This window comes from Peromyscus californicus, unplaced genomic scaffold (assembly GCF_007827085.1).
Source record: "Peromyscus californicus insignis strain IS unplaced genomic scaffold, ASM782708v3 Scaffold_14__1_contigs__length_90479793_seg_2, whole genome shotgun sequence".
Lineage (NCBI taxonomy): Eukaryota > Metazoa > Chordata > Mammalia > Rodentia > Cricetidae > Peromyscus > Peromyscus californicus.
The window spans coordinates 52,449,486-52,475,149 of record NW_026294436.1 but is presented as its reverse complement, the minus strand read 5'-3'; the positions used below and the strand labels follow the sequence as shown (position 1 = coordinate 52,475,149).

The following is a 25,664-nucleotide window of genomic DNA, read 5'->3' as shown; positions in this document are numbered from 1 at the left end:
ATGTCTGAGTTTGAAGCCAGCCTAATCTACACAGCTAGTTCCAGGACAGCCAGAACTACACAGAGAAACCCTGTCTCGGGGGGAAAAAAAAAGAAAGAATTGGAAGTTCCTTCCTTCCTTTTTATTTTTGAAATCAACATGAACAAAGGTGTGGGCCACCACATCTGACCCATTGTGCTTGATATACCCTTTAACGATGTTTTCAAAACTAATATTTACAAGAGGATGGGACAGACTTAGGCTCTTTTAAATTTTTATTTTTTTTAAAACTTAAAAGGTTGTTTTTTTTTATGTATATAGGTGTTTTGCCTGCATGTATAGTCTGGGCACCATGTGTGCCTGGTGCAGACAGGGGACAGAAGTGGGCATCAGATCCTCTGAATCAGGATTTACAGATAGTTACGAACTGCCATATGAGAGGTGGGAATTGTACCCGGGTACCTCTGGATGATCAACCACTGCTCTTAACTGCGGAGTCATGTCTCCTGCCTCTTAAGCCCCCTTTTAGGGCCCCATCAGTTCACTGATAAGGTTCAGAGCTCAGAAAAACAGAGATTCTTTCAGATGTGTCTAGCAAAACTGCCCTTTCTGGTTCAGTCCTTTAGGGGTCTTTTAAAGCCCCAATACAGGCTCAACAGTGGTATTCAGGTATTGCTCTAAAAACTTTACCTATGACAATTCATTTATGCCCAACAAAAATCCTAGCGTGTGAGCACCATTATTATTCCCATTTTATAGATGGGAGCCCTGAGGCATGGCGCACTTGCTCATGGACCTTGACGGTGCATGAAGAAGTCTGGCTCTGGAGGTGAAGACTCCTCCTTAGTCTCCATTTGGTACTGTCTTCCTATCCAAGTGACAAATGGCCTGCCTCTGATAAACGAGGTCAGTTAAAAGTCATCAATGAATCGAAATGGCACTGCTGTATTTCATTAACCCTAGCTTCACAGGGATGTCAGTGATGGGGATCCAAGATGCTGTGGTGTGGAAGGGCACTGATTTCCAGGGAGGGGCAACCGTCCTCCAGTTACCCTCTTTTAGTGAGTCACACGAGGACAGGTCTGCTAAAGAAAATGGCACTTGGGGGTTTCCAAGACAGGAAATCTCTAAAATCAAGCGGTTGACAACACTACTTTGGCATACAGGGGGTGGGAAGAGAGTCTCCGAAAACACAAGTTTTAGCGTGGATAAAGGGTCCAGGCATTAACTGTGCTCCATCACTATCTTCCTAGCCTTCTCCAGTCTTGCGTCTCAAACCTGAAGCATTTCCTCCATGCTCGGATCTGCTCAGCAGCCTCCTCTCGCTTGTGATCTCTTTTGAAATAGGGGGCAGAGCCGGCACATGAAAACGCTGACCTGGCCTGTTTCCTCTCCCCCGGCTCCATCCAGGAAAGGGTTAATCGGGAGGGTGGGGAGGGGAGTGGCGCTCACACCTTTCCCAGAGACCTCGGGCGGTGGCGGGGCCCGGGCGGGGCGGAGGCTGGGTCCAGACTCCTGGCGAATAGCAGCGCGCAGCCGGCCCGGATTGGAGCAGCTTCACCACGCCTGACCTCTGCCAGGGATGTAAACCCCACGGGCCGCCACGGACTCAGCAGAGCTCTCGGCACCTCCGGGGAAGCCATCTCGGCCTCCCCCAAGCCCTCCAACCTCCACCCCATCCCGGGCTCCAGCCAAGGCCGGCCCCAGCCTCGACCTCGGCGGCGACCAGCGGCGGCGGTGAGCGTGCGTCGCTTCGCACAGGCTGCGAGAGGAGGGGCGGCGCGAGTCATGGCCGGGGACAGCGAGCAGACCCTGCAGAACCACCAGCAGCCCAACGGCGGCGAGCCCTTCCTGATCGGCGTCAGCGGGGGGACGGCCAGCGGCAAGGTAAGGGGCTCCGCGCGCCCTACTCGCCCGGCGGGCGGCACATGTGGCCGGCGCCCCGCGGGCCGTGGCAGTTGCAGCCTGCCACCGCGTGGCCCGCGCGGTCCTCGCTCCGGGCCGCCGCGCTCAGGCAGGCGCCGCCAGCCCCGCGCAGGCTCGGGGCGAGGCGTTGGGGACCGGCGAGGGTCCTGGGACGACTAGAGGGTCCCCGGTGTGGGGCGTCCCCCACCCCTCTCCGCAGGGATGGTGCGCTCCCTCGCCGGTTCCCGGCGGCGGCGGGGGGGGGGGGGGGACGACTCGTGGTCAGGGTCCTGTGGGGGAGGGGCGGGAAGCGGATGCTTATTGTTTTGCAAGTCGGGTCTGGGGACGGGGCTTTCGGGGCTCCCCCCACGAGCCCCTGGGTGCTCCTCGGCCCCGGCCTGACCCTGGCCGGCCCGCCCGAGCCCATGGGTTGGCGGAGGGTGGCGAGGATGCGCGAGGCGGCGCGCCGGCATCCTGGAGCCCACCTGGGGGTTTCAGGGCTTTCCTGGAGAGAGCCAAGCCCGGTGGGCGCAGTCGCGGCTAGGATGACAGCCGGGGTTGCTGTCTTTTACGGTTGGAAGAGAAAACGGGATGAGTCTCAGTGAGAAAGTTGTACTGGTTCCCTGCTCTTCGGCGTCCGGGTCGCGTTCTCCTTGGATCCCAGGGAAGGGTCTTGATTTTGCGAGGAGCCTCTTTGTGGGTTTTTTTTTTTTTTTTTTCACCCCCAGCGAGGCGGTGACAGGCGTCTTGGCTTCACCTCGGATCTTTTCTGCAGGTGGGGAAGGGTGGAGCCCTCCCAGATGGTTCTTTCTTGACCCCCCCACGCTGCCTTTTAAGATGTGGCTGCTTGTTCGCCTGCCGTTTAACAGCCTCCAAGTTCAGTGGGTGCTCGGGCTCCGCCGGGGGCGCCCGGCGGCTGGTGAGGCGGGATCGGGAGTCCCGAGGTTGGGGAGCGCGGAGCAGGAAGGCTGGGTGGCGCCATGGGACGCCCGCCACGCGCCACGAGGTTTTTTTTTTTTTTTGCTTCCAGCCTATTTCTCCTTGGCCCCTCCTCCATTTTGATTTTTTTCGTATTTTCCCTCCAGGTCTGGAGTACTTTAGGCCAGCAGCCCAGACAGAGCGTTGTGTGCTGTAGAACTCCAGTTATTGATTAAATCCACTTCATCTTTAGCTTCCGTGGCTAGCTAGCACTCTGCAATGCTGTTTAGGTCTCTGAACTTAGGTTATTTGCGCTTTGCCGTGTAACATGTTAAGTTTAAAAATACATGCTTCACGAGTGCGTCTAGGAATGCTAGGCAAAACCAGGATGCCAGCCCTCTCAGGACGCCTTATCAGCTTTTTGGAATTACCTCAGCCACCCTGTCTCTTTCTTCCCAGTGTTCGGCTATGGAGGGGCCCTTTTCTAATTCGGTAGCTGTATTCCCAGAGCCATGCCTGGAGTGAAGTTGGGGGTAGCATGTTACCTTGAAGTCCAGCCCCCTTAGCGGGGAAGAGACTTTAAACTTGTAGACGACTGGAACATTTAGAAACAATGACCTTGGTCATCACCTAAATAATTCAATCACCCAGAGGCCGAAAACTGACACATTGAAATGGCGAAACCATCCTTATTCGGTGTTACTTACTATTAAACTGCATTCGCAGTTGACATTAAGGATGGGTTTTTATTTTTATTTTTTTATTTTTTGGTTTTTCGAGACAGGGTTTCTCTGTGTAGCTTTGCTCCTTTTCTGGAACTCCCTGTAGCCCAGGCTGGCATCCTCAACTCAAGAGATCCGCCTGGCTCTGCCTCTCGAGTGCTGGGATTAAAGGCCTGCGCCAGGATGGGTTTTAAGGGTCGCCCTAGACAGCTGGAATGGGAGGAGCGGTTAGCGGTGTGGGAGTAGCCAACTCTCTGAGGAAACTCCCCACGGAAGAAGGGTCTCTTCGTGCAGTATTCAAAATGTACATCTCGGGCATAGGATGGATTGTTATGGTTAAAGAATTGTGTGTATCTGTCTTAAGACAGTCTCTCTGGCTTAATGTAGATAGACTAGGTTGGCCTCACTCTGAGAGAATCACCTGCCTCGGCTTCTAGTACTGGGATTAAAGGTGTGGGCCACCACACCAGACTGTGTATTTGTTTTTTAAAAAAGTCCAGCTACATGTGCCAGATGGAGTATGAGGCCAGCTTGGGCAATTTAGCAAAATACTGTCTTAGAACGTTAGAAGAGCATTGGATGGACTTCTAAAAAATTTCATGTTGTGGTCACTTTGTTGAAATTATATCATAATTATATTATTCCAGTCCCTAATGTTTTTCCACTAAAGAATTGCAAGTTTTTTCTCTCTAACTTCCTTTTTGTCTTTGAAGTCCGCATGAATAAACTGGGTCTCCTTTGGGAGTCTCAAATAAGCCGGGTGCAGCAGGGGCTAGAAGCAAGGCAGGGTGATATCCTATGTTCTGGCGAAAGGAATTTGGAAAAAGACAAAGGGGTTGAGATAAATGGCAGTTTACAAGGAACCTCAGAGCCTCTAGAGGCCAACAGTCTAATTACCTGTTTTCAAATTTATGTTTTGGGGTGGTGGTGGTATAACCCTGGAGCTTGCACATGCATTGTCTTCACATGTAGCAGAGAGAAATGAGGCAGAGCTAATAATGTATGCCGACCACGTCGTCGTTAGTGGCAGAGCTGGGGACTAGAGCATCACTGCCCAGTCTCTGCTGCTGGCTTCTTGGAGAACTAAGACACGGAGCCATAGTGCAGCTTCATACCGTCAAATTGGGCAGGGACTGTATGGAGACAGCTGGGAAGGAACATTGGGACTCACAGCTACTTAACCCAGGGAGAGTTGGTACCTCACAGCCCTGCACTATAGACCTGGTCTCTCCTTCAGAAGAAAAGACCACTCATTGGAAGGATAAGAGGCCTTTTGCTATCGGACTTCCCTTGTCTCAAGGCTGTGGCTATCCAGAGTACAAATATTTTATCTCAGACTAAATTATTTTGGTTGTAGAAGGCAAAAATAGTGATTGCGGCCCCATGAATTGTATTTTACATTTTAGTTATTTAAAGGGTCTTTCTATGTAGTTTAGGCTGGATTTGAACTCACTGTAGTCCAGGCTGGTGATCTTCCTGCCTCTGCCTTCCAAACACTAGGATTACAGAATGTACTGACACCCCGCGCTGTGACACGTTGAGATTTGTTTTATAGATGAAGAAAAATGAGAAATTTCAACTTTTCTGGGCAGACAAAGCAAATCATTGTTCGGTCATTTTAAAATTTCCCCATTGATGGCGGTGGCGGTGATGGGGCTGGAGACATGGCTTGCAGATGAACTGGGGTTTGACTCCTCGCACCCCAGTACTGGGAGATCTGCTGGTTTCTGCACGCACCAGGCACGCATGTGGTACACATACATACATGCAGGCAAAAACATTCATATGATTAAATTAAGCTGGGTGTGGTGGTACACACCTTTTGACTTGGCACTTGGGAAGCAGAGGGTGGTGGATCTGTGAGCTCCAGGCCCGTATGATCTACATAGTGAGTTCCAGGTCAGCCAGGGATACGCAGTGAGATCCTGTCTCAAAAAAACAAAACTAAGGGAAAAAAATTAAGATGCACTGGGAGCTGTTACTCCACGCGAGAGTTCTTGTCTACTTTGTAAGGTCCTGAGCTTGATCTCCTAACCCTCAAAAGCATGAAGCCACTCTACGTAGTGGATGAGAAAGTTTTCCTGACTTTTTTCTCCTAAACTCTTCCGGACTCTTATTTTCTCCTAAACAATAAGTCCAGATGATAGCAAGAAATAACACTGGAAGGGAGGCAGAAACAAAACCAACAAGGCCCCACCAGCCCACATCTGTGCAATATACATTTATTACTAGGTACGGTTCTCTCCCTTTGATTTTTTTTTTTTTTGCTCTTGACCTTGACCAATAGAAACAGCCTATGGATCTGCTCCTGGTCACACCATCTCAGGTGGTCTTCCTTGTGCTAGCTCTTGCTATGGTTACTCTCCTTTTCACACACCTTGATGTCTCTGCAGAGTACAGGTCAGAAACTCAATAGAGTGCCAGTCCCCAGGCCCTCGGATGTGGCCCCGGGCTGCGTGTTTTGCCCATGTCTGACTACACTGCTTTCACTGATGGCACTGCTCATGTTACACTTCTCTATAGGTGTTTAGACAGGTGCCTTTCTAGAAGAGATGGTGGAAGTTTGACTTAGGGACCGGAGTGAGAGACTGGGATCCAGCTCTTCTGAATCTGCCTCATTTGAGCTTTTCTGCAGGCAGTGACCACCCCTCGAAGGTATTTTTAGGGAGGCTGGGCTGTGAGTAATCCAGGACAAGCGGTCCCCACTGAGGTGTGGGCTGATACCTCAGCTCAGCCTGACTGAGTCAGCATCTGTTTTTGGACTGCTTCAGCATGCTGTGGGGCCATGTCATCTTGGCTTCTGCTACCCCATTCCTGGAACCTCAGCTGCTCCCCTTCTATCCGCATGGCTTAGCGGCTTTGGCGCCTTTCCTGGAACTCACTCTGTAGCCTAGGCTGGCCTTGACCTCCTGGAGTGCTGGGATTAAAGGCGCGCACCACCACCACCGCTGCTCGGCAAAGGAAGCAGTAGATAGTTTTTTTTTTCCTTTAAGATTATTTATTTATTTATTTATTTAATATACAATATTCTATCTGCATGTTTGCCTGCACACCAGAAGAGGACACCAGATCTCATTAGGTGGTAGTGAGCCACCATGTGGTTGCTGGGAATTGAACTCAGGACCTCTGGAAGAGTAGTCAGTGCTCTTAACCTCTGAGCCATCTCTCCAGCCCAGTCCATACTCTTTCAGGGTGTGGGCTCTGTTCCCTGGGCTGTTTCTTTGAACAGGCACCATGGTATTTTCTATCACCCCAGATGGATGCCTTGATCTTTGGTAATGCTCTGGCCCCGGTGCCCGCTGCCAGCGTCACGCTATTACGGTCACTCCACTAGGTATACCATGCCTTTTCTTCTCCAGGGAGGTCCTCTCTACGGCCACTCCTCATAAAACTCTTCCTTTTAGTTCAGTGCACACAGCTTGTGTTGTGAAGTGGCTTCCTCCAGTAGCTCCTCTTGTCGGCCTCTGTCCTTCCCTCGGGGAGGCCTGCCTTTATTTGGTTGCGTGTCTTTGAAGCCTCCGTCCTTTCTGAGGCTCGCCCGCATGCTGCATCTAACTCCATCTTGGTATATAGGGTGTGCTTAGGTCTTGGGCTTGATGTACTTTCTTTGTAGAATCTCGCTTTAAATTTTAAAAGAAAAATGTTGTGTTGATTATGTGTTGGTCGTTGTGTATCGTGTGTGCAGACACGGTGGAGAGAGCCGATTCCCGCTCCTTCTCAGTCTAGTTTTTTTCAGCCTCTGTGATGCAGACAGCTTGCATTTGGGGATTCCACTGAAAATGTGAGATGTGACTTTGTTTCCTTTTGCTGGTGGGTTCTGTGATGGTTGAAACTATATTCAAGATCTTTTAGGGCATCTCAATTTTTTAACTCAATAAGAATGTTTGAGGGTATAAATCATTTTTATCAGCTTTATCATTAGCCCATCTAATTTAATTATATATGTGTAAATTATAAGTTTTTATGAACTGACAGAATAGGAATTATGAGAGGATGGAAGTGGTGGGAACATTTAGAAATGTTTCTTTAGTGTAGAGAGCCTTTGATTCTCTCAAGACAGAGTTTCTTCATGTAGCCCTGGCTGTCCAGGAACTCCCTCTGTAGAACAGGCTGACTTCAAACTCAGAGATCTGCCCGCCTCTGCCTCCCGAGGGCTGGGATTAAAGGCATGTGCCACCATCACCTTGGTTCTTATTAAAATATTTGTTATTGAAATGTATGTGTCTTTGGTACCGATGCCTCAATGGGTAAAGCTTGACATCCTTAGCTTGGGTTCCGGAACCCACATGGTAGAAGAGGTTTCCTCTCACCTTTACATGTATGCTGTAGCACATGTGGCTACATGCCTTGTGTACGCTGCGCGTGTGTGCACACACACATTTATTTTTAAAAAGCCCTTTAAAAATATCTGAATGTCAGGTGAAACTGAGCAAATTATTTTACTCTAATTTGAGTGAGTTCAGGTGTGCTAATGTCCATGGCCTGTATGTAGAAGTAGAGGATGACATTCTTGGGAATTGGTTTTCTCCTTCTACCAGCTGTGATCTGGGATTGAACTTAATTCCTCAAGCCTTCTAGTAAGGCTTTCTGCTTGCTGAGCCAACTGTCTGTCTGTCTGTCTGTCTATTTAATCTATCTATGATAGAGGCTCATGTATTCCAGGCTGGCATAGCTAGGACTAGCGTGTGGCTAAGGATCCTCCTTCCAGCTCTTGGGTGCTGGCTGGCCTTCTAGGCATGGGCCACCACACTGTCATGTTTTATGTGGTGCTGGGATAGAACCCAGGGCTTGGTGCATACTGTGCAAGCACTCTACCTCCTCAGCCCAAATCATGTTTTTTTATTTTTCGAAACAGGGTTTTTCTGTGTACTTTTGGTACCTGTCCTGGATCTCACTCTGTAGACCAGGCTGGCCTCTTAACTCACAGAGATCCACCTGCCTCTGCCTCCCGAGTGCTGGGATTAAAGGCGTGCGCCACCACCATCTGGCCCAAATCATGTTTAATACTGAATGATTCTTAGGTGACTTGGTGACGTTAGTTTAGAAGTTGAGTATTTGGATCTCCTCAGTCTTTTGAATATTGACTTAATGACTATCATATTAACTCTGCAAACATCCAAGTAAAAGAAAGTCCTTTTAAAAATTAAAAAATATATATTTATTACTGTTGTGTGTGTGAATACAGGAGGGTGTGTGCCACAGCGCACGTGTGGAAGTCAGGGGACAACTCTTCCCTTTTCTGTCCTGGCTTCTGGGCATTGAGTTTAGGCTCTTGCAGCAAGTGTTTTGAACAATTGAATCTCAATGTGCCCCCCCCCCCTTTATTTTTCCTTAGAGACAGGGTTTCTCTGTGTATCCCTGGTTATCCTGGAACTCACTCTGTAGACGAACCAGGCTGGCCTCAGATCCTCCTGCCTCTGACTCTAGAGTGAGTGTTGAGATTACAAGTTTGCTCTACTATACTCAGCCATAATAATTTTTTTTTTTTTAAGGGAAAGTCCACCAAGGTCCACAAGGGGCTGTAAATGACTCTGTCTGTTGCTTCATCAGGATGTATTTCCCCTAGCCAGAGGGGATAGCTCAGTTATCTCGGTTCTAATTGCCGTAACAGTTGACTGGTTGTGGCCAACTCTTTCTTCCTTGACTTCCTTGAGTGTTTGCTCCTGATCCTTGAAAAGTGTGACATGCTTATCTCTTGGGTGAGTGGCTAAAGAAGCATTGCTTCTTTGCCTAGTTTCCTCTTGTAACAGCTCTTGTGGTGCTGTGGGTTGAACATAGGACCTCATTCGCTGAGCCCCCTCTCCCCCGCTGAGCTACGCCGCAGCCCCCAGTTACTGTCTCAGCATCTCAGCCTGTGTGCCTTGACTGTTGCTGGGTGATAGGGGCAAGTGCTGTTCACATATTTGTATGTTCTCTTGGGGAGAGGGTGGTCCCTTCGTCTGGAAGGGGCTGCTGGCATATTCTAAGTCACGTGGCGCAGTGTAAATGTGTTTGCTTGATGGCTTAGACGAACGATACGGTAAGCTGGATGGAGAGTGACGTGAGCATCTCCTGTCACGTTTTCACAGCTGTCATCGGTTTGGTTTAGGTGAATGCTTATTGATAGGAACTGGATCTTCAACTTCCAAGAGATAAGAGTAGATCTTGGCTGGGTGGTGATGGTTGAGGCGCCACATGCCTTTAATCTCAGCACTCGGGAGGCAGAGGCAGGCTGAGTTCCATCCAGAACAGCTAGGTCTGTTATAGAGAGAAACCTTGTCTCAGAAAACAAACAAACAAACAAACAAACAAAGTTGATCTTGTAAGCCCAAACAATTATCTTCTAGGAAAAGGTGGATCTGCTTTGCTTGGAGAAAGCCACCTGCGCTTTGGTCCTCTTGCCAGGGCCTTGACAGGAGCCTCCCTTTATGACAGGAATTGGAATTGGGCTCTGCTGAGCAATTACACAGTGAGAAAACTGGTAGGGTTGTTTTTTATTTTTTTGTTTTTTCTTTTCCCCCAGACAAATTACGCCCCCCCCCCCCCCCCCCCAGGGTTTCACTGTGTAGCCTTGGTTGTCAGGAACTCCCTCTGTAGACAAGCTGGCCTCAAATTCACAGAGGTGTCCCTGCTTCTGCCTCCGAGTACTGGGGTTAAAGACATTCACCACTGCCTGGCGAAAATGTTTTTTAGATTTACTTATTGTGTGTGTGTGTATCATGTTCACCAAAGATGCCCGAAGAGGGTGTCCGATTGCCTGGAACTGTTTAGGTGCTGGGACTGAAACCCAGCTCCTCTGTAGGAAGCAATCACTTTGAGCCTTCCAGCCCCACCACCACCACAAATCTTTTAGACAGAAAACACTATACATGTTCACAGTTTACACTGGCTTTGTCCTCCTTTCAACAGAAAAGGACATTTTAAACAGCAGTGTCTAGGATCTTAACAGAAGTTTATAATACATGTAATTATATATCATCTGTCTTGAAGAAGTGGTGATCATCCAAAGGAGACAATACAGAACGACACACAGCTTTATGAAGCGTGTTCTTTTTTTTTTTTAAATTCTTTATCTGAGACAATGAGAAAGATGGTTTATTGTAGAGGAGTTACACTTGGCCACAAGTGAGAACAGAACTAGTCCAGAATGCCGTAGGTCCAGGGCAGAAGGCCTGTTTTGGTTGCAATGAAAACAGTCAAAGTCTCTCAGGTGGTCTCTGCGAGCTGATGGTGATGTTCTAGGTCCATTGAGACTTATACCGACAGTAGCACACAGTCCAACAACTTGTACCAGCATCCGACTTTCAGCATCCCTTAATTCTGCCCCTTCAGCCTCGCGGGTGCACAAGCTGGTTGACTTGGACCTCTGCCTCATTCTTCTCCTTTCGCGCTTCAGCCTGCAAATTAGCTGCTTCCTCCGCTTTGCTCTCCTGGTGCAGGAGTTTCAAGGAAGATGGCGCCAAGGCTGAGAGCTGAAGTGTGTTCTTAAAGTCTCTCTGATCCAGTGAAGGCATGCCTGGTTCCCCAGAAACACACTAAACTTGGCAGATTAAAAAGCCAGCAGTTTCAGCCTGGCATTGTGGAGCACACCTTTAATTCCATCACTAGGGAGGCAGAAGAAGCAGGTAGATCTCTGTGAGTTTGAGGCCAGCCAGGTCTACCCAGTGAGTTCCATGACAGCCAGAGCTGTATAATAGATAGACCCTGTGCCAGCAACCCTCCTCCCTCAATAAATAAACGAGAAACTTGTGATAGTGTTGGTAATGAGTAGTTCTGACTAGGACTCAGAGCTCAGGGTTGGAACTGGGGCTGCAGGTAGCCCTACAGCATCTGTGTGGCCCACAGGTCCACCTCTGCTAACAGTGCGTTGGGAGCCGAATACCACAGCAGCAGATGTGACGGCTTTCTCAGAAGAGAACTTACGCTGCTCTTATGTGATGTATAGATTGTCTGAGGGGACTTTGGAATTTCTCCAGAAGTCCCATTTTGGGGAGGAGACTGGTTCTGGGGAGCCTTGCTGTATCTGGTGACATATTGATTGTGCTCTGGATTAGATGCCGCTTAGATTAGCCAATGGCCACGTTCCCCTACACCTCTCTTGTGCGGAAAGCAAACATTGAGAGCAGAACAGTATGGAGCGATAATGTGGGAGGCATGAACACTGCTCGGGAGGAAATGTCAGCCCCAGGTCCTTCCCTGTCTGACGCCCCAGGACACCCTGAAGCTGGCTTGACCTTTGCTTCCTGGATGAATGCAGGGGAGGCTTGTATTTCACATACATTGCTAGAGAAGAGCTTCACCAGGCCTTCCAGGGGATTGTTTGCTGGGGCAGGGAGGGGGAGTGTGAAGTTTGAGGTCTTTCATTTTAATAGACAAAGGTTTATGGTGTTTCTGTGTCCAGCTGGGATGGAGGCCCCTCAGCTTGTTGCCGAGAATGCTTTCAGGTGAGGTGGGTGCTCCTGACTTGGTGGAGCAGAGGAACGGAGCCTTTGCACTCGGTCAGGCTCGTGTTCCTGTCCTGGCTTGACTCATTTTAATCTGCTGCTTCTGAACCCATCCCTGCATCTGTGAAGAGGAGATAAGGTCTAGCTTGTTCGGAATAAGTGAGAACACATGTCCCAGTGTATACACAGCCGAGTCTGAACTGGGTCAAATGCCCTCCCGTTACACCAGCATTCACATTCTAGAGCATGCGTGCTCTTGGAATAGCCTCTCTGATCAGTCTGTTTTGTTGAAAATATTCTCAATGTTTGTTCAGTTGGGGAATACTTTGAATGATGTGTTTGTTGATATATGTTCACATTGTTGAATGGCCAAGCCCGGTAATGGACACATCCATCAGCTTGCTTTTTTTGATGTGAAAACATTTAAAATCTAATAAACTAAGGAGCCTGGCCTGGTGGTGCCTGGAGCGGAGTACAGAGAGCAATGAGAGCCTTGTTCACTATCAGACTATTGTGATGTTCGTGAGGTTCATCATAACCATTGATCAGGTTCATAGCTAGCAGTCGGGCATCTTCTAGGGTGGACTTCTCAGGTCACTGTCTCTTTCCTTCATTCTCTCCCTTCCCCTTCCTTCTTTTTCTCTCCCCCCTACTTCTCCCGTATCCCAAGCTGGTTTTGAACTTGCTGTGTAGCCCAGGATGGCCTTGGGCTCCCGATCCTCTTGCTCCCCGACCCCCGCTGTCACTGCAGTAGTTACTTTAATATTGTGATGAAGCAACATGACCAAGGCAGTTTCTAGCGGGAAGGCTTAATTTGGGCTTACGGTTCCAGAGAGGGTCAGTGGCCACAGTGGATGGCAGAGACAGCATGGCATGCAGCGGATGTGGCAGCTGGAGCTGGAAGCTGAGAGCTGGGAATGCTGTCTGGCATTGCAACCTCAAACCCGGCTCCTGGTGATTGTGTTTCTCAGCAAGACCATACTTAACGGCACAAACAGCGCCACCAGCTGGCCATCAAGTATTCAGAGTCAGAGCCGGTGGGGAACGTTGCCATCCAAACCACCACAGCTACCACAGCTGGTTTGTACAGTGCTGGGGTTACAACCCAGGGCTTCGTGGATGCTAGGTACTATACCAGCTCTTTCATTCTTGTTAGCAGCTCGCTGTATGTCTTAGGTGGACCTTTTAAAATTTGATTTAGTTATTTTTTTATTTTTTTTTGATGCAAAGTCTTATTATGTAGCATGTTGTGAGCCATGTGTGGTGGTGCACATCTGTAATCCTAGTACTGTGCATAAGGAGACATGATGACTATGAGGTCTAAGCCTTGGAATGTATAGCAAGACCTTGTTACAAACAGCAAAAACCACAATGACCCCTTGAAGCTTTTGCTCCTTCATACTCAAGAAGGGAGAGGGTGCTTTCTTCCTCAGCCAAGTGCTCTGCATTTGGTAAACATGATTTGAATGTTGATCATGGGCTGGGGTTCTCGGTGTTACGGCGTGGCAGTGCCTGAGAGAAAGCCCCTGACCCCTGGGATCCACCATGCCTGACTGTAAGTCATCCCAGCAGTGATACAGTACCTGGTCACTGGGTAGGTGCTCAGTGAACTTCTGTTGAGCTGGACTAGATTGGACCCCTTAAGTCGTTTCCTGGAGCATTGGTCATGGTTGATTACTGCCTGTACCTGTGATTTTTGAGATTTCAGGATGTTGGGCGCGGGTTTATGCCTTGCGTCCTCAGCCTCTTGCATGGAGACGGCCCCAGTGAGGGTTGAGGGAGTGATGAGTGCCGCATGAGTGGCAGTCAGTGCTGGGCAGGTCGAGAGGAGCTGTGGGGAAGCTTTTCTAGCTGGATTTGAATATAATCAGCCAGTGTCCGGATCCTGCTAAAGCCGTTTCTAACCCTACCTTTCTGTATCGCATGACTGTGCTGTTTACCCTGGGAAGAGTGCCTGCCGGCTCTCACTCCAGAAGCCAGCTTCCTGCCTCTACTGTTCTCTCAGTTGTCCCATGTATTCATGCTGCCCGGGCGGGCATGGGTCCTCCCTCAGAAGCCCCTTGGCCCACTGCTTCTCTCCCTGACTAGAGTCTGCATTCTCACTTGTCAGGGGTTGTCTGGTCAGTTGTTTCTTGTCCCAGGCCCGCTCTCATTTATTCAACGGCTGCCCTGCCTTTCTACTCAGTGCTCGAGAACTGGGATCCTGCTAATCCATCCTGCCTCTCTCCCTTACCCTAGACCTGCTGTCGCACCTGCACATTCTCTCCAGCCACGAACTTGGGAGAGACACTTGCTGTCTGTCACCTCTGTCAGCCCGCACATCCACATCCATCCAGGCACTCCACATTCCATCAGCTCCACTTGTGAATCTCTCTTGGAATCTTACCCCCGCTTCCATCATTTCCGGACAGACAGCATGACTCTCCAGTGGCTGATTTCCCAGCCGGCAGCCTGGACTACCTCCAGAACATTCTCCACATTGCTGCTGGAGTGATCTTTAAACAAATACCGCTCTGATCCTGTCCGTCACTCCCAGGGCATTCCTTGTGGCTCTCTGTCTCCTCTCTTGCCCTCAGCATTTCCTGCCCACGGAGCTGTAATTGTAGTCTCTTTACTGTCTGTCCTTCTGCACACACCACACCTGTCCTTTCCCAGCCACTTCCAGGCCCAGGTCTCTGCTCACCTCCACACCTGGGAGTTAGAGCTGCCTCTGTTCAATATACTGCCTCCTTCTCTCCCACCTGGGCTCTTCTGTTCATCTCTTAAAGCCCTCTTCAGCTCTCCTCTTCCCCTGCTTGTATCTGCTACTCCACTTATGTCTGAATTGGGATTCCTGTCCTAGGTGTTTTTCTGTACTGTTTATTTTCTCAGTCGAAAGTTTTAAGGACCCTGCTCTTACATCTGTGTAGATGTAGCAGGTGCCCCAGGCACTTGAGAGAGTGGATTCAGGTGTCCCTCCTTGTTTTATGTGGAGTTTGTCTGCCCCCACCCCCACTGACTTTTAAATTTGAGATCTGAGTTTAGTCTCACATGCCAGTTCTTGGAAAAGCCAGCTTTAAACGGACCCTGTGTCTGCGGCAGAAACCATAGCTCTTCTGTTGAGCCCTTGGACAGATGTTTTGAGTTTCAGGAAGTTGTTGGCTCTTGGTTTTTGAGGTGTGGCACAGCCTTTGACTTCATTAGGAAGAACAACCTTTCCCTGGCCTACTGGCAAGTTTTCTCTGGGTAACAGCCCTAGCTGTCTTGGAACTCACTTTGTGAACCAGGCTGGCCTCAAACTCACAGAGGTGGCCTGCCTCTGCCTCCCAAGTGCTGGGATTAAACCACCGCCCAGCTGTTTTCTCTCTTTCTTTCTTTTTTTTTTTTTGGTTTTTTTTTTTGGTTTTTTTCGAGACAGGGTTTCTCTGTAGTTTTGCGCCTTTCCTGGAACTCACTTGGTAGCCCAGGCTGGCCTCGAACTCACAGAGATCCACCTGGCTCTGCCTCCCGAGTGCTGGGATTAAAGGCATGCGCCACCACCGCCCGGCTCTCTTTCTTTCTTAATACACTTAATTTCTATTTAAAACACACACACACACACACACACACACACACACACACACACACACACACGGTATGGTAGCTCATGCTTGTAATTCCAGCACTTGAGAAATAGGGAGGTAGATCTGTGAGTTCCATGCCAGCTTGGTCTACACAGGAAGTCAGGCCAGTCAAGGCTATGTAGTGAGACCCTGTCTCAACAAAACTATAAAACAACAGAACAAATCCTCAGACAACAACAGTGAAACCTAAACACCTTTTATCACATTTATTCCACCATTTCTCCCTCTTTTCTTAAAAAATAAAAGTCCATAGCTTTTTTTTTTGTTTTGTTTTGTTTGAGACAGGGTTTCTCTGTGTAGCCCCTGCTGCCCTGGAACTCACTCTGTAGACTAACCAGACTGGCCTTGAACTCAGAGATCCACCTGCCTCTGCTGCCCTAGTGCTGGGATTAAAGGTGAGCGTCACCACCGCTCTGCTTAAAATTACATTTTGTTTGTGGTGTGAGTGTGTGCATGCACACACGAGTTCACTCATGTGCCATAGCGTGAATATGGAGTTCAGAGGATAACTTGGAGGAGTAGGTTCTCTCCTACCACGTGGCTCCTGGAGATCAAACTCAAGTTAGCCTTAGCAGCAAAGGCCTTTACCCACGGCACCATCTCCCGGCCCCCTCCTTGTCTCTTTATAATCTAAAGTACACCGCGTGCTCTTGTGAGGCTCTGACCCAGCCGTGGGAAGCCCCCTTCCCTCCGTCTTAATTTTCCTTCTATCACTGAGCTTCCTAAAGTTCCTGACGTTTGTTTATTGTTCCTTTCCTTTGAGAATGCTCGGCTTATAATAGTATCTGTTTCCTGAGCCCTTACTGTGCTGGCGTAGGCCTGACATCTATTACCTCCATAACCTCTCCAAGCCCTGGGAGGTGAGTTCCTGTAAGGATCCCCAGTTTTCAGAGTTCAGTAACCACCCCCACGTCCCATAGCCAGTGAGTGGCAGTGCTGGATTCAAAGCCTGTCTAGCCTAGCTGGAGGGTGTAGAAAACCGATCTCTGGAGCCCCAGCACAAGCTTGCTAAGGGCAGTGTAGTGAACGCCCACAGGACTGGGGACTGAGCTCTCTCACAGGTGACTCTAGATTCAGAATGAACAGGAGAATTCCACAAGTGAAGAGCAGAAATAGGAACCTTCAGCACTATGAATTTAAGGAGAAATGTGTGTTTGGTCGCTGTTCAGTTCAGAACTCCTAAATCTCTAGAGCGTGGGGGGATCAGGAGAATCTTTTAGTTTTAGTGTTTGGTCTTTGGCCACAACCTACTCTCCCGGTCCCTGAGACAGAGTCTGTGATCCTTATTGTCACATCTCCATGACCCAAAAAAAAAAAAAAAAAACCCTACAAATCATGAACTTAGAGGAGAAAAGCCTTATTTTGGCTTACAGTCTCAGACGGTGGCCACTGGAGTCCCGTTGCTGGCAGGCCCATGGCAAAGCAAGAGAATGCATGGTGGTGTGAAGTGCCACATGCTTCATGATGACCAGGGAGTGGAGGGGATGATCAGGGTCAAGACAGAGTCACCAAGGACACCTCTGGGACCTACTTATTCTTTATCAACCTCCTAAGTCTTTAAGCTCCTCCCTCTTCCTGTGTAGGATCTTATATATATCCTAGGCTGGCCTTCAAACTGTGATCCGCCTGCATCAACTGACCAGTTTATGGGGAGGGTTGGGGGGGTTTGAGATAGTCTCGTGTCCCCGTCTGGCCTATACAGCAGAAGGGTGATGACCTTGGTTTTCTTGTCTGAGTGTTGGGTGTGCACCACCATTCTGGTGTAGGTTTGTATGACCATACCACAGTTTCTGGGGTGCTGAAAAGGAACCAGGCTTGGTGTATGAAACACTCTACCAACTGACTGAGCTATATCCCCAGCCCATACCGTCTACATTTTTCTGTGGTCCCAATAGATTACCAAATTTGAACCCATCAAAGAGTTAATCTGGGCTAGGCATGGTGGCACAGGTCTTTAATCCCAGAAGAGGAATGTGGATCTCTGTGAGTTCCAAGGCCAGCAGGTCTACAAAGAGAGTTCCAGGTCAGCCAGGGCTAAATAGTGAGGCCAGTTTAAAAAAAAAAAAAAAACAAAGTAAGCAAAAATCAAAACAAAACAGTAACAAAAAAAGAATTGATCTGTTGATAACACCAGATTTTTCATGATTTTTCCTATCTTGAGACATCCAGGGAGAGGAAAGGAGATAAATGTTGGGTTGATCACCATGACTGGTGCTGTAATCAGTCATACCTATAAAATGAAGCTTCCATAAAAGCCAGCAGGACAAGGTTCAAGCTGGCTTCTGGGTAACTGAACGAGCAGATGCTGGAGGGAGGCACCCACACAGCATTCGAACGCACCTTGTGCCACGTGTCTCTTCTGTCTGTTCCAATGATCCATAATGGTGAACATAGGAGTGGCCCTGGGTTCTGAGGTCTTCCTAACCAATTAATCTACCCAAGTAGGAAATAAGGAAACCCCATTTTATAGTCCCTGGGTCAGAAACACGGGCCATACAAGTTGGGGCTTGCCCTGAGCATCCCAGGCGGGGGACGTCTCGTGGGACTAAGGCCTTAAACTGCAGATCTGATTCTGTCTCCAGGCTGGTTTCATGAAGACAGAGTTAATTGTGGTGCACCCAGCTGGTCTGGTGGGGAGTTGACTGGTTGCTGGTGGCAGAAAGTCTCACACATTTTGGTGAGCAGAGAGTAAATACTGTGTAGGAAGTCCAGAGGGGGGTGGGAGCTAAGGCAGTGATCTCCGAGGCTTTCCTCATTAGGCCCTTTCATTTCAGCTGTAGACACATTTCTACACAGATCAGTGCTGTTGTTTGATTTTGACTCTTACTCTGAGCTCTTTATTATTTTTTGGGGGGCCCGCCACCCAGCTCCCCAATAATCACACATGGAGACTTTTTCTTATCAGTGCCCGGCCTTAGCTTGGCTTGTTGCTAGCCAGCTTTTCTTAAATTATCCCATCTACCCTTTGTCTCTGGGCTTTTTCCTTTTCTTACTTCTGCATATCTTACTTTTTCACTCTTACTCTGTGGCTGGCTGGGTGGCTGACCCCTAGCATCCTCCTCTCCTTGTTCTCTTGCTCTTCTTTTCCTCCCAGATCTCTCCTTCTATCTATTCCCTCTGCCTGCCAGCCCCGCCCGTCATTTCTCCTGCCTCACTATTGGCTGTTCAGCTCTTTATTCGACCATCAGGTGTTACAGACAGGCAAAGTAACACAGCTTCACAGAGTTAAACAAATGCAACATAAAAGAATGCAACACATCTTTGCATCATTAAACCAGTGTTTCACAGCGTAAATGAATGTAACACATCTGAAAATAATATTCCACGACAGATCAGCAAACTTTTCATTTCTAGATAGGGTCCCACTATATAGTTGGAACTTCCTTCACCCTGAGTGCTATGATTACAGGTGTGTCCCACCACACCTCCATATACACCTCAATTTTTTAGTGACTGTGTCTCTCACTACGGTGCCCAGTCTGGTCTTGAATTCCTACTTCAGCCTTGTGAGTGCTGGGACTACAGGCATGTCCCAGCCTGCTCAGGTAGATATAGTACATCTGTAGGGACAGAAATCCTCCTTGGCAAACACATTTTCTTCTTCTTTTTAAAAACTCTGACTCCCTAGGGAATCATGTCCCTTAAGATATGACATTATCTTGACTATGCAGCAGTCAGCTGGATCCTAGCTTGTTTTACACGAACTAAATGTCAGTTTCCTTGGAATTTGGGAAGCATTTTGGTCTCATCAGCAATATCCTATTGGGAGTGCTTCTGCAGGTGTCTGTTCCCATTCCTGTTTGTTGATTCTGCCAGGAAAGTGGCTGCCCTGTGAGGAAAGTTAATGCTCCACAATATCCAGGATATCCCTTCTCTCGAAATTTGAGCATCCATATTATTGGCTGTGTTGGTCTGTTTCCTACTGTCATGACAAAATACCCGAGGCCAGGTAATGAATAAAGAAATGGCTTGTTTACCTTGCTGCTTTGAGGCTGGAAGTTCAAGGTTGAGTGACCCCATCAGTTTGGTGCCATGCCTCTGTGAGAGAGACAGGAAACCAGAGGGTGTAGAAGATGCCAGGCTTACCCTTTAATAACCACACATCCGCACAGGCATTAACCAAGTCCTGTGAGAACTACCAGAATCATTTCTGAGAACACTACACCACTACCAACTGTAGATCCCCCCTCTTGGAGGCCCTGCCACCTTCCAACACTGCAGTACTCAGGGTAAGCCTTCAACACCTGCAGACAAACCGTCTCTAAACCAGAGCTCTGCTGAGGGCACCTGGGAGGGGCTGGCCCTGGACTTCTGCTTCTGGAATAGACAGTTTCTCTGTAGGGCAGATTAGCTAGGTTATTGGGGGAGGGTGTCCATGGGTGAGCTTCAGGAAGGGCCAGTTATCTCCTGAAGCTGCCTGTGGAATTTTGTTGAGCACACATTTCCTGGGACAGGCATTGCACCTCACCTCCCCAGTGCTGGAGTCAGCTAGGACCTGTATTTTGATTTGGTTAACAGGGTATTGTTTCCTTGGAGACAAGGACCTTGGACGGTGATTTGGTTATAGGATTGTGTGTGTGCTTGAATGCGCATGTACATTGCTGTGTTTTTGTAGTCCAAGAAGTAAGGTGAGTGTGAGTAAAGCCAGAGAGGACGGTTTGGATAGTAGCTCTTTTTTTGGATGGATAGTAGCTCTTGACATTGCAGGGGTTCTTGGTCAGTGTGATGCTATGTCCGCTCTTGTCCCCCTTTGAGCCTGATGTCAAAGAAAAAGCTGACAACCTGGCATTTCACTGGCTATTTTTATTTTCTCCTGCTTCCGTGGGCTGTGTGTGCATGCACATCATTAATAGTTTAACAAATAAAAATGGTGTGGTGAGGTGCTTGGGCAAAGATTCTTGCCACCAGGCCCGACACCCTGAGTTTGATTCCTGGGGCCCATGTGGTGGAAGGCAAATTGACTCTCAAAAGTTGTGCTGATCTCCACGTGCATCCTGTGGATCCCATATATACCGCCCCCCACATAAGTAAATAACTGATACTATTTTTTTTAAAAAGGATTACTTTTGTAATTACAAAAAAAAAAAAAAAGTGTGTGTGCCACCCATCCCAAGTTATAAGGAGGCCGACAGGCAGCTTAACATTTCAAAACAAATAAGCAACTATACTGTCAATTCCCCCCCCCCCCATCTGTATTAGGCAGTTTTATTGACTTCCATACCGAAAATCAGATTAGCTGATCCTTCATTGACATCTTTCCATTTTCCATGTCTCCTTCTGATGTAATTTTGTTGGGATTTGGTTAAATTTGACACTTACTATTTACATTTTCATGAATATTAACCATTAAACTGAATTGAAAAACAAACCATGGGGCTAGAGAGACCACTCAGTGTTTAGTTGCACTTGGCTGCTCTTGCAAAGGACTCAGATTCCATTCCCATAACCTACATGGCAGCTCACAGCTGCCTATAGTTCCAGTTCCAGAGGTATAGTGCCCTCTCCTGGCTTCTATAGGTACTGCACACACAGTGTATGTACATACAGGAAGGCAAACACTCATGCATAAAATAAAAATAAATCTTGTACTGAGCAACAACAAACCTGCATTATAGGGTATTGTGGACAGACAGGAGTGAAAGGACAGACTGGCATGGGCTATGGCTGCTGAGGTCTGCCTGGTGACTTGTTCTCTTAGGTGCTTATGCTTCTTTGTGTCTCCTTGCTTTATCTGGAGCCAAGGTGCCCCCCTGGCAGGTAAGGGACAGACACCATGCAGACAGCGCTCAGTGAAGAGTTTTTTTTTTTTTTTTGGTGGGGGGAAGACACACACACACACACACACACACACACACACACACACACACACACACGCACACTTCTTGGGAATAGAAAGGGGTGGGGGAGGAGTTTTCTCTTAAGGTAGGCTTTAAAGCAGGACACGCAGGGTAGGTCCCCAAGGGGCGGGCCAGAATGCCAACGCGGACTTTGAAGAATTGCAGGAGGTTTAACTTCTTTTGTAAATGTGGGTCTCTCTGCATAGCCCTCCTGTCTCCGTCTTCTGAGTGCTGGGACTACGGTCATGTGCCTCCATGCCTGGTGAGATTAAACTCCTTGAAGAGAGCTTCACGTTGGGAGATGTGTTTGCGGTAGAAAGGGGCGATCAGCAAGTCTGCGCTTTTTGAACTAGCCGCCTTTCCGAACCTTATCCTTAAGCTGAGGCCGTCTATGGTTGGGAAGCAGGCCTTCACATCTTTCAGAAAAGGCGATGAGGTCACAGGAAAGCACACTCTTGACTGCCCAGTTGGCTGTGGTCCAGGTTGAGCTCAATGTGGGGAAAGGCAGGTGGAGATGACTGGGGAAAGTAAATACAGATGCGGGGGAAGGGAGAGGTTTCTTAGGCTTGCTCCGAGGCAGTTTCTCCTAGTGAGAAAACCAATACTGATTTACTTGGTAGCTTACCACACAGTGAGGAAGGGTGAGTGAGGGTTAGGAGCAACCCGTGCTTGTGGCTTTCTTGAGCGCAATTCTTTGCCAACAAGCCAGATGGAAGAGGTCAGGTGGCAGAGAGTCTTGGTCTGGGAATCTGAACCAGAGGCCCAAACCCTGTCATTACAGCATGTGGTGGACTTGTGGGTTCCTGGTCTGGGAAGTGGGTCGGGGACCCATAAGGAAAGCAGAGTTTTTGTAATTCAGTCCTGAAGGGTGAGATGGGGTGGGGCAGGGTAGGGCAGAGGGGTAGTGGAGCTGGGGAGAAGAGAGCTGAGCTGGATTCATTCCCCTGGGAAGCCATGCTGGACACTAATAATAGTTTGACCCTAAGTGACCAGATCCATCAGGGGTCGAGGAGCAAGGAACACACATCTGCTGAAACTTTTTTTTTCCCCCTCACTGTCTTTCCCCCTAAATGCTGGAGGGAACAGGGAAACCAGAAAAACTGGAAAAGTTGCTTTTACTAATTTTTTTTTATTATATTTATTATGTGTGTACATGTGTCAGTGTGAGCACACACTTGCTCACCCTTTGAGGTCAGTTCTCTGAACCATGTGGGTTTCAAGAATCCAGTTCAGATTGTCAAGCTTGGCGCCAGGCAACTTTGCCGCTGGAGCCCAAAAAGTTGCCTTTAGACAGGAAGATCTGGCTCCTGGGTGAACAGCAGAGGGTGTGGCTCCATGTCGCCTCTCTTGCCTCTGGTCTTTTTGGTGTCTTTCATCCAGCCTCAGCCGAGTTTTGCTGAGTAGCTCCTGGCAAGGCCTCGCCTCGGGAACTTGGTCCTCTTCCAGGTAAAGTAGGTGTGGTTAATCACACACCTCTTCCTCATGGTGTCTGGATTAACAGGTAAGACGGTTGGCTTGGTGACTCCAAGGGGCTTGGAATAGTGTGTCTGATAGCTGGTCCTCAGAGCTGTACTGAGCAGCTTTGGGAATCCGCTCGGGCCCTGGAGCCTGCTGCCTGTCTGAGGACCAGTGCACCCGAGTCCGCACGCCCGTGCCGAGCGGTAGGATGTTTTGTAAAGGCCTCACATGTGTTTAGTTGGCTGTTGTTGTTTTGTCTCTGGCTTTTCCCAATGCACAGCCCTATTTCTTTGTCTTACCTTCCCTTTGAACATGGGAAAACCCATCCTTTTGTCTTCTAGTCTCTTAAAATCTGGGTGCGGTTCTTAGTAGTGACCTTACAGCCCAAGCCTAGATGTTCCGTACATTATGGTTTTCCTTTGAACATTCTGGAAGGTCCTTTTATAGAGTGACAAGGATCAAAGCCAGGGTAGTAAAGTTGCTGCTGATGTTTTTGTCTAGATACTCCACCTTCCCTGTCCCCCTGCTCCAGCGCCTCATCAGCCATCCTGTCTGTTCTTCTGCACCCTGGCTGAGGGAGGCTGGGCAGGAGGGAGAGAGGATTGATGTATAGGTGGGCCAGGAAGTAGGTGGCCCTTTATTTAGATGATCCCCAGCTCTAACAGGCACACATCTCTCAAACATCAGCATCATCTTCCTCTTTAAGGTTATTTCCAAGGTTGCCCCTCTGCTAATGTCCTGGCTCCTGTTTCTTTTCCAAGTTGCCCTTTATTGTGAGTTATGGATACTCGTGTGTATGGACACTAGGCTCTCAGTCCTGCCTCCATGTGAACCCCACACAGAATCACACAGGCCACAGGGCTTTGAAACTGCACTGGCGTCAGGCTGTGGGGCTATTGCCTGGAGACACCATATGATCCCAGCTCTCTCCTGGCTCTGACTAGAAGTGGGAGGAGGCATTTCCTCTCCTCACTCAGCTTTCCTCAGTGTCTTTTCTGCTTCGCCAACAACTCTGTTAGATTCTTTATTCTTGTTCTCACACTCCTTACAGATCCCCAGCACTTAGGAATCCTTTAAGGGGTTTGTGGAGATGGCTCAGTGGTTAAGAGCACTGGCTGCTCTTGCAGAGGATGTGGGTTTGATTTCCAGCATCCAGGTGATGGATGGCTAACAAGCATCTGTAACTTCTTCTAGGAGATCAACATCCTCTTCATTCCGTGGGTGCTGTACTCATTCAGGTTTTGCAGACACAGTCAAAACACTAAGACACATAAGTTTTTGTTTTGTTTTTAATTACTGATTTGACGTGTTTGGTGCGTTTGGCTGAGTGCATTCCATGGTGCACATGGTGGAGGTCAGAGGACATCTTGTAACAATTGAAAAAAATCTTTGAGGGGCTGGAGAGATGGTTTAGTGGCCAAGAGCATTTGTCTTTCTTGCAGAGGACACAGTTCAACTCCCAGTACTCACATGGTGGCTCACAACCATCAATAACTGCAGTTCGGGGAGTCTGACATCCTTTTCTGGCTTCCCTGGGCACCAGACATGCTGTGGTGTGCCATACATATGTGCAGGGAAAACACTCACACACATACAGTAAATCTAAAGAGGTCTTTGAGGGTGAGAAGAGACTGGTGGCTGGAATGAGACCGGCCCCCATAGGCTCATAGATTGGAAGGCTCGGGCACCAGGGAGTGGCACTGTTGGAAAGGATTAGGAGATGTGGCCTTGTTGGAGGAAGTGTGTCACCGGAGGTGGGCCTTGAGGTTTTCAAAAGCCCCAAGCCAGGCCCAGTGTCTCTCTCTTCTGCTGCCTGTGCATCGGGATGTAGGACTCTCAACTGCTTCTCCACCACCATGTCTGCCTGTGTGCTGCCATGCTCCCCGCCGTGCACAACTGTAAGCAGCCCCAATCAGATGCTTTCCTGTATAAGTTGCCATGGTCATGGTGTCTCTTCACAGCAGTAGAACACTGACTAACACAGAGAGCATATTCACATAGCTTTTATTAGTGCTACAGTTATAATTATTCTATTAATAATTATGGTTCATTTCTTACTATTATAAACTAAACTTTATCAAGGTATGTTTGTGTAGAGGGAAACTTAGAGAGCTCATTGTTTATCTGAGTTCAGGCAGGTAAGGGGAACCACTGCAGTGCAGGATGCTTCACAGCCCATGTTTGCTTTCTCCCCAGTTTTGTTACCATTTCTTCTTCTGCCTTGCTGGGTGTCCAGCCCAGATCCTCAGCTGTGCTAGGCAGGTGTCCGCCCACTGCACCACCCCGCCAGCCTACTCTTTGTTTTGGTTTCTTTCTCTGTGTATCCCTGTCTGGCATGGAGCTTGATGTGTAGACCAGGCTGACCTCGTGTAGACCAGGCTGGCCTCAGATTTACAGAGATCAGTGCTGGGGTTAAAGGTGTGGGCCACCATACCCAACCCTCATTCCCTGTTTTAAGCTGTCTTACTCTAGAGGGAAATCAGTGAAAACAAACATTGTTTTCCCCTGGGATGACAGACCGTGATCAGACGGTCCATCTGGCTCCCTTCAGAAGTTCTTAGCAGCAGGCTTCAGTGTGGAGGGCATTTGCAAGGCGTCAGGTTTTCTGAATTCAGTTCACAAAACCTCATTCCTAGTCCCTGTCTGGATTGCTTGTTATTTTACAAGAAGGACGTCCCCCAAATAAGACATTTATATATAGCAGCAGATCCTGCTTCCTCACATCTTGCTGCAGAGTGGAACCCACAGCTAAACACATTTCAACAGTAACAGACTCCAGCGTGGCAGGAAGTAAAACTGTCTTACATATATATTCAGTCA

At 48.5% G+C, this 25,664-nt stretch overlaps 1 protein-coding gene across 1 annotated transcript in view; it reads left to right on the top strand.

Moving 5' to 3' along the window:
* The first annotated feature begins 1,472 nt into the window (after nucleotides 1–1,472).
* Uck2 (uridine-cytidine kinase 2) overlaps nucleotides 1,473–25,664 on the top strand; it is a 60,006-nt gene continuing 35,814 nt past the window's right edge. The window contains exon 1 of the mRNA XM_052737494.1: nucleotides 1,473–1,866. Coding sequence (XP_052593454.1) covers nucleotides 1,768–1,866 — 99 coding nt within the window. The 5' untranslated portion in view covers nucleotides 1,473–1,767. The remainder of the gene's footprint in view (nucleotides 1,867–25,664) is intronic.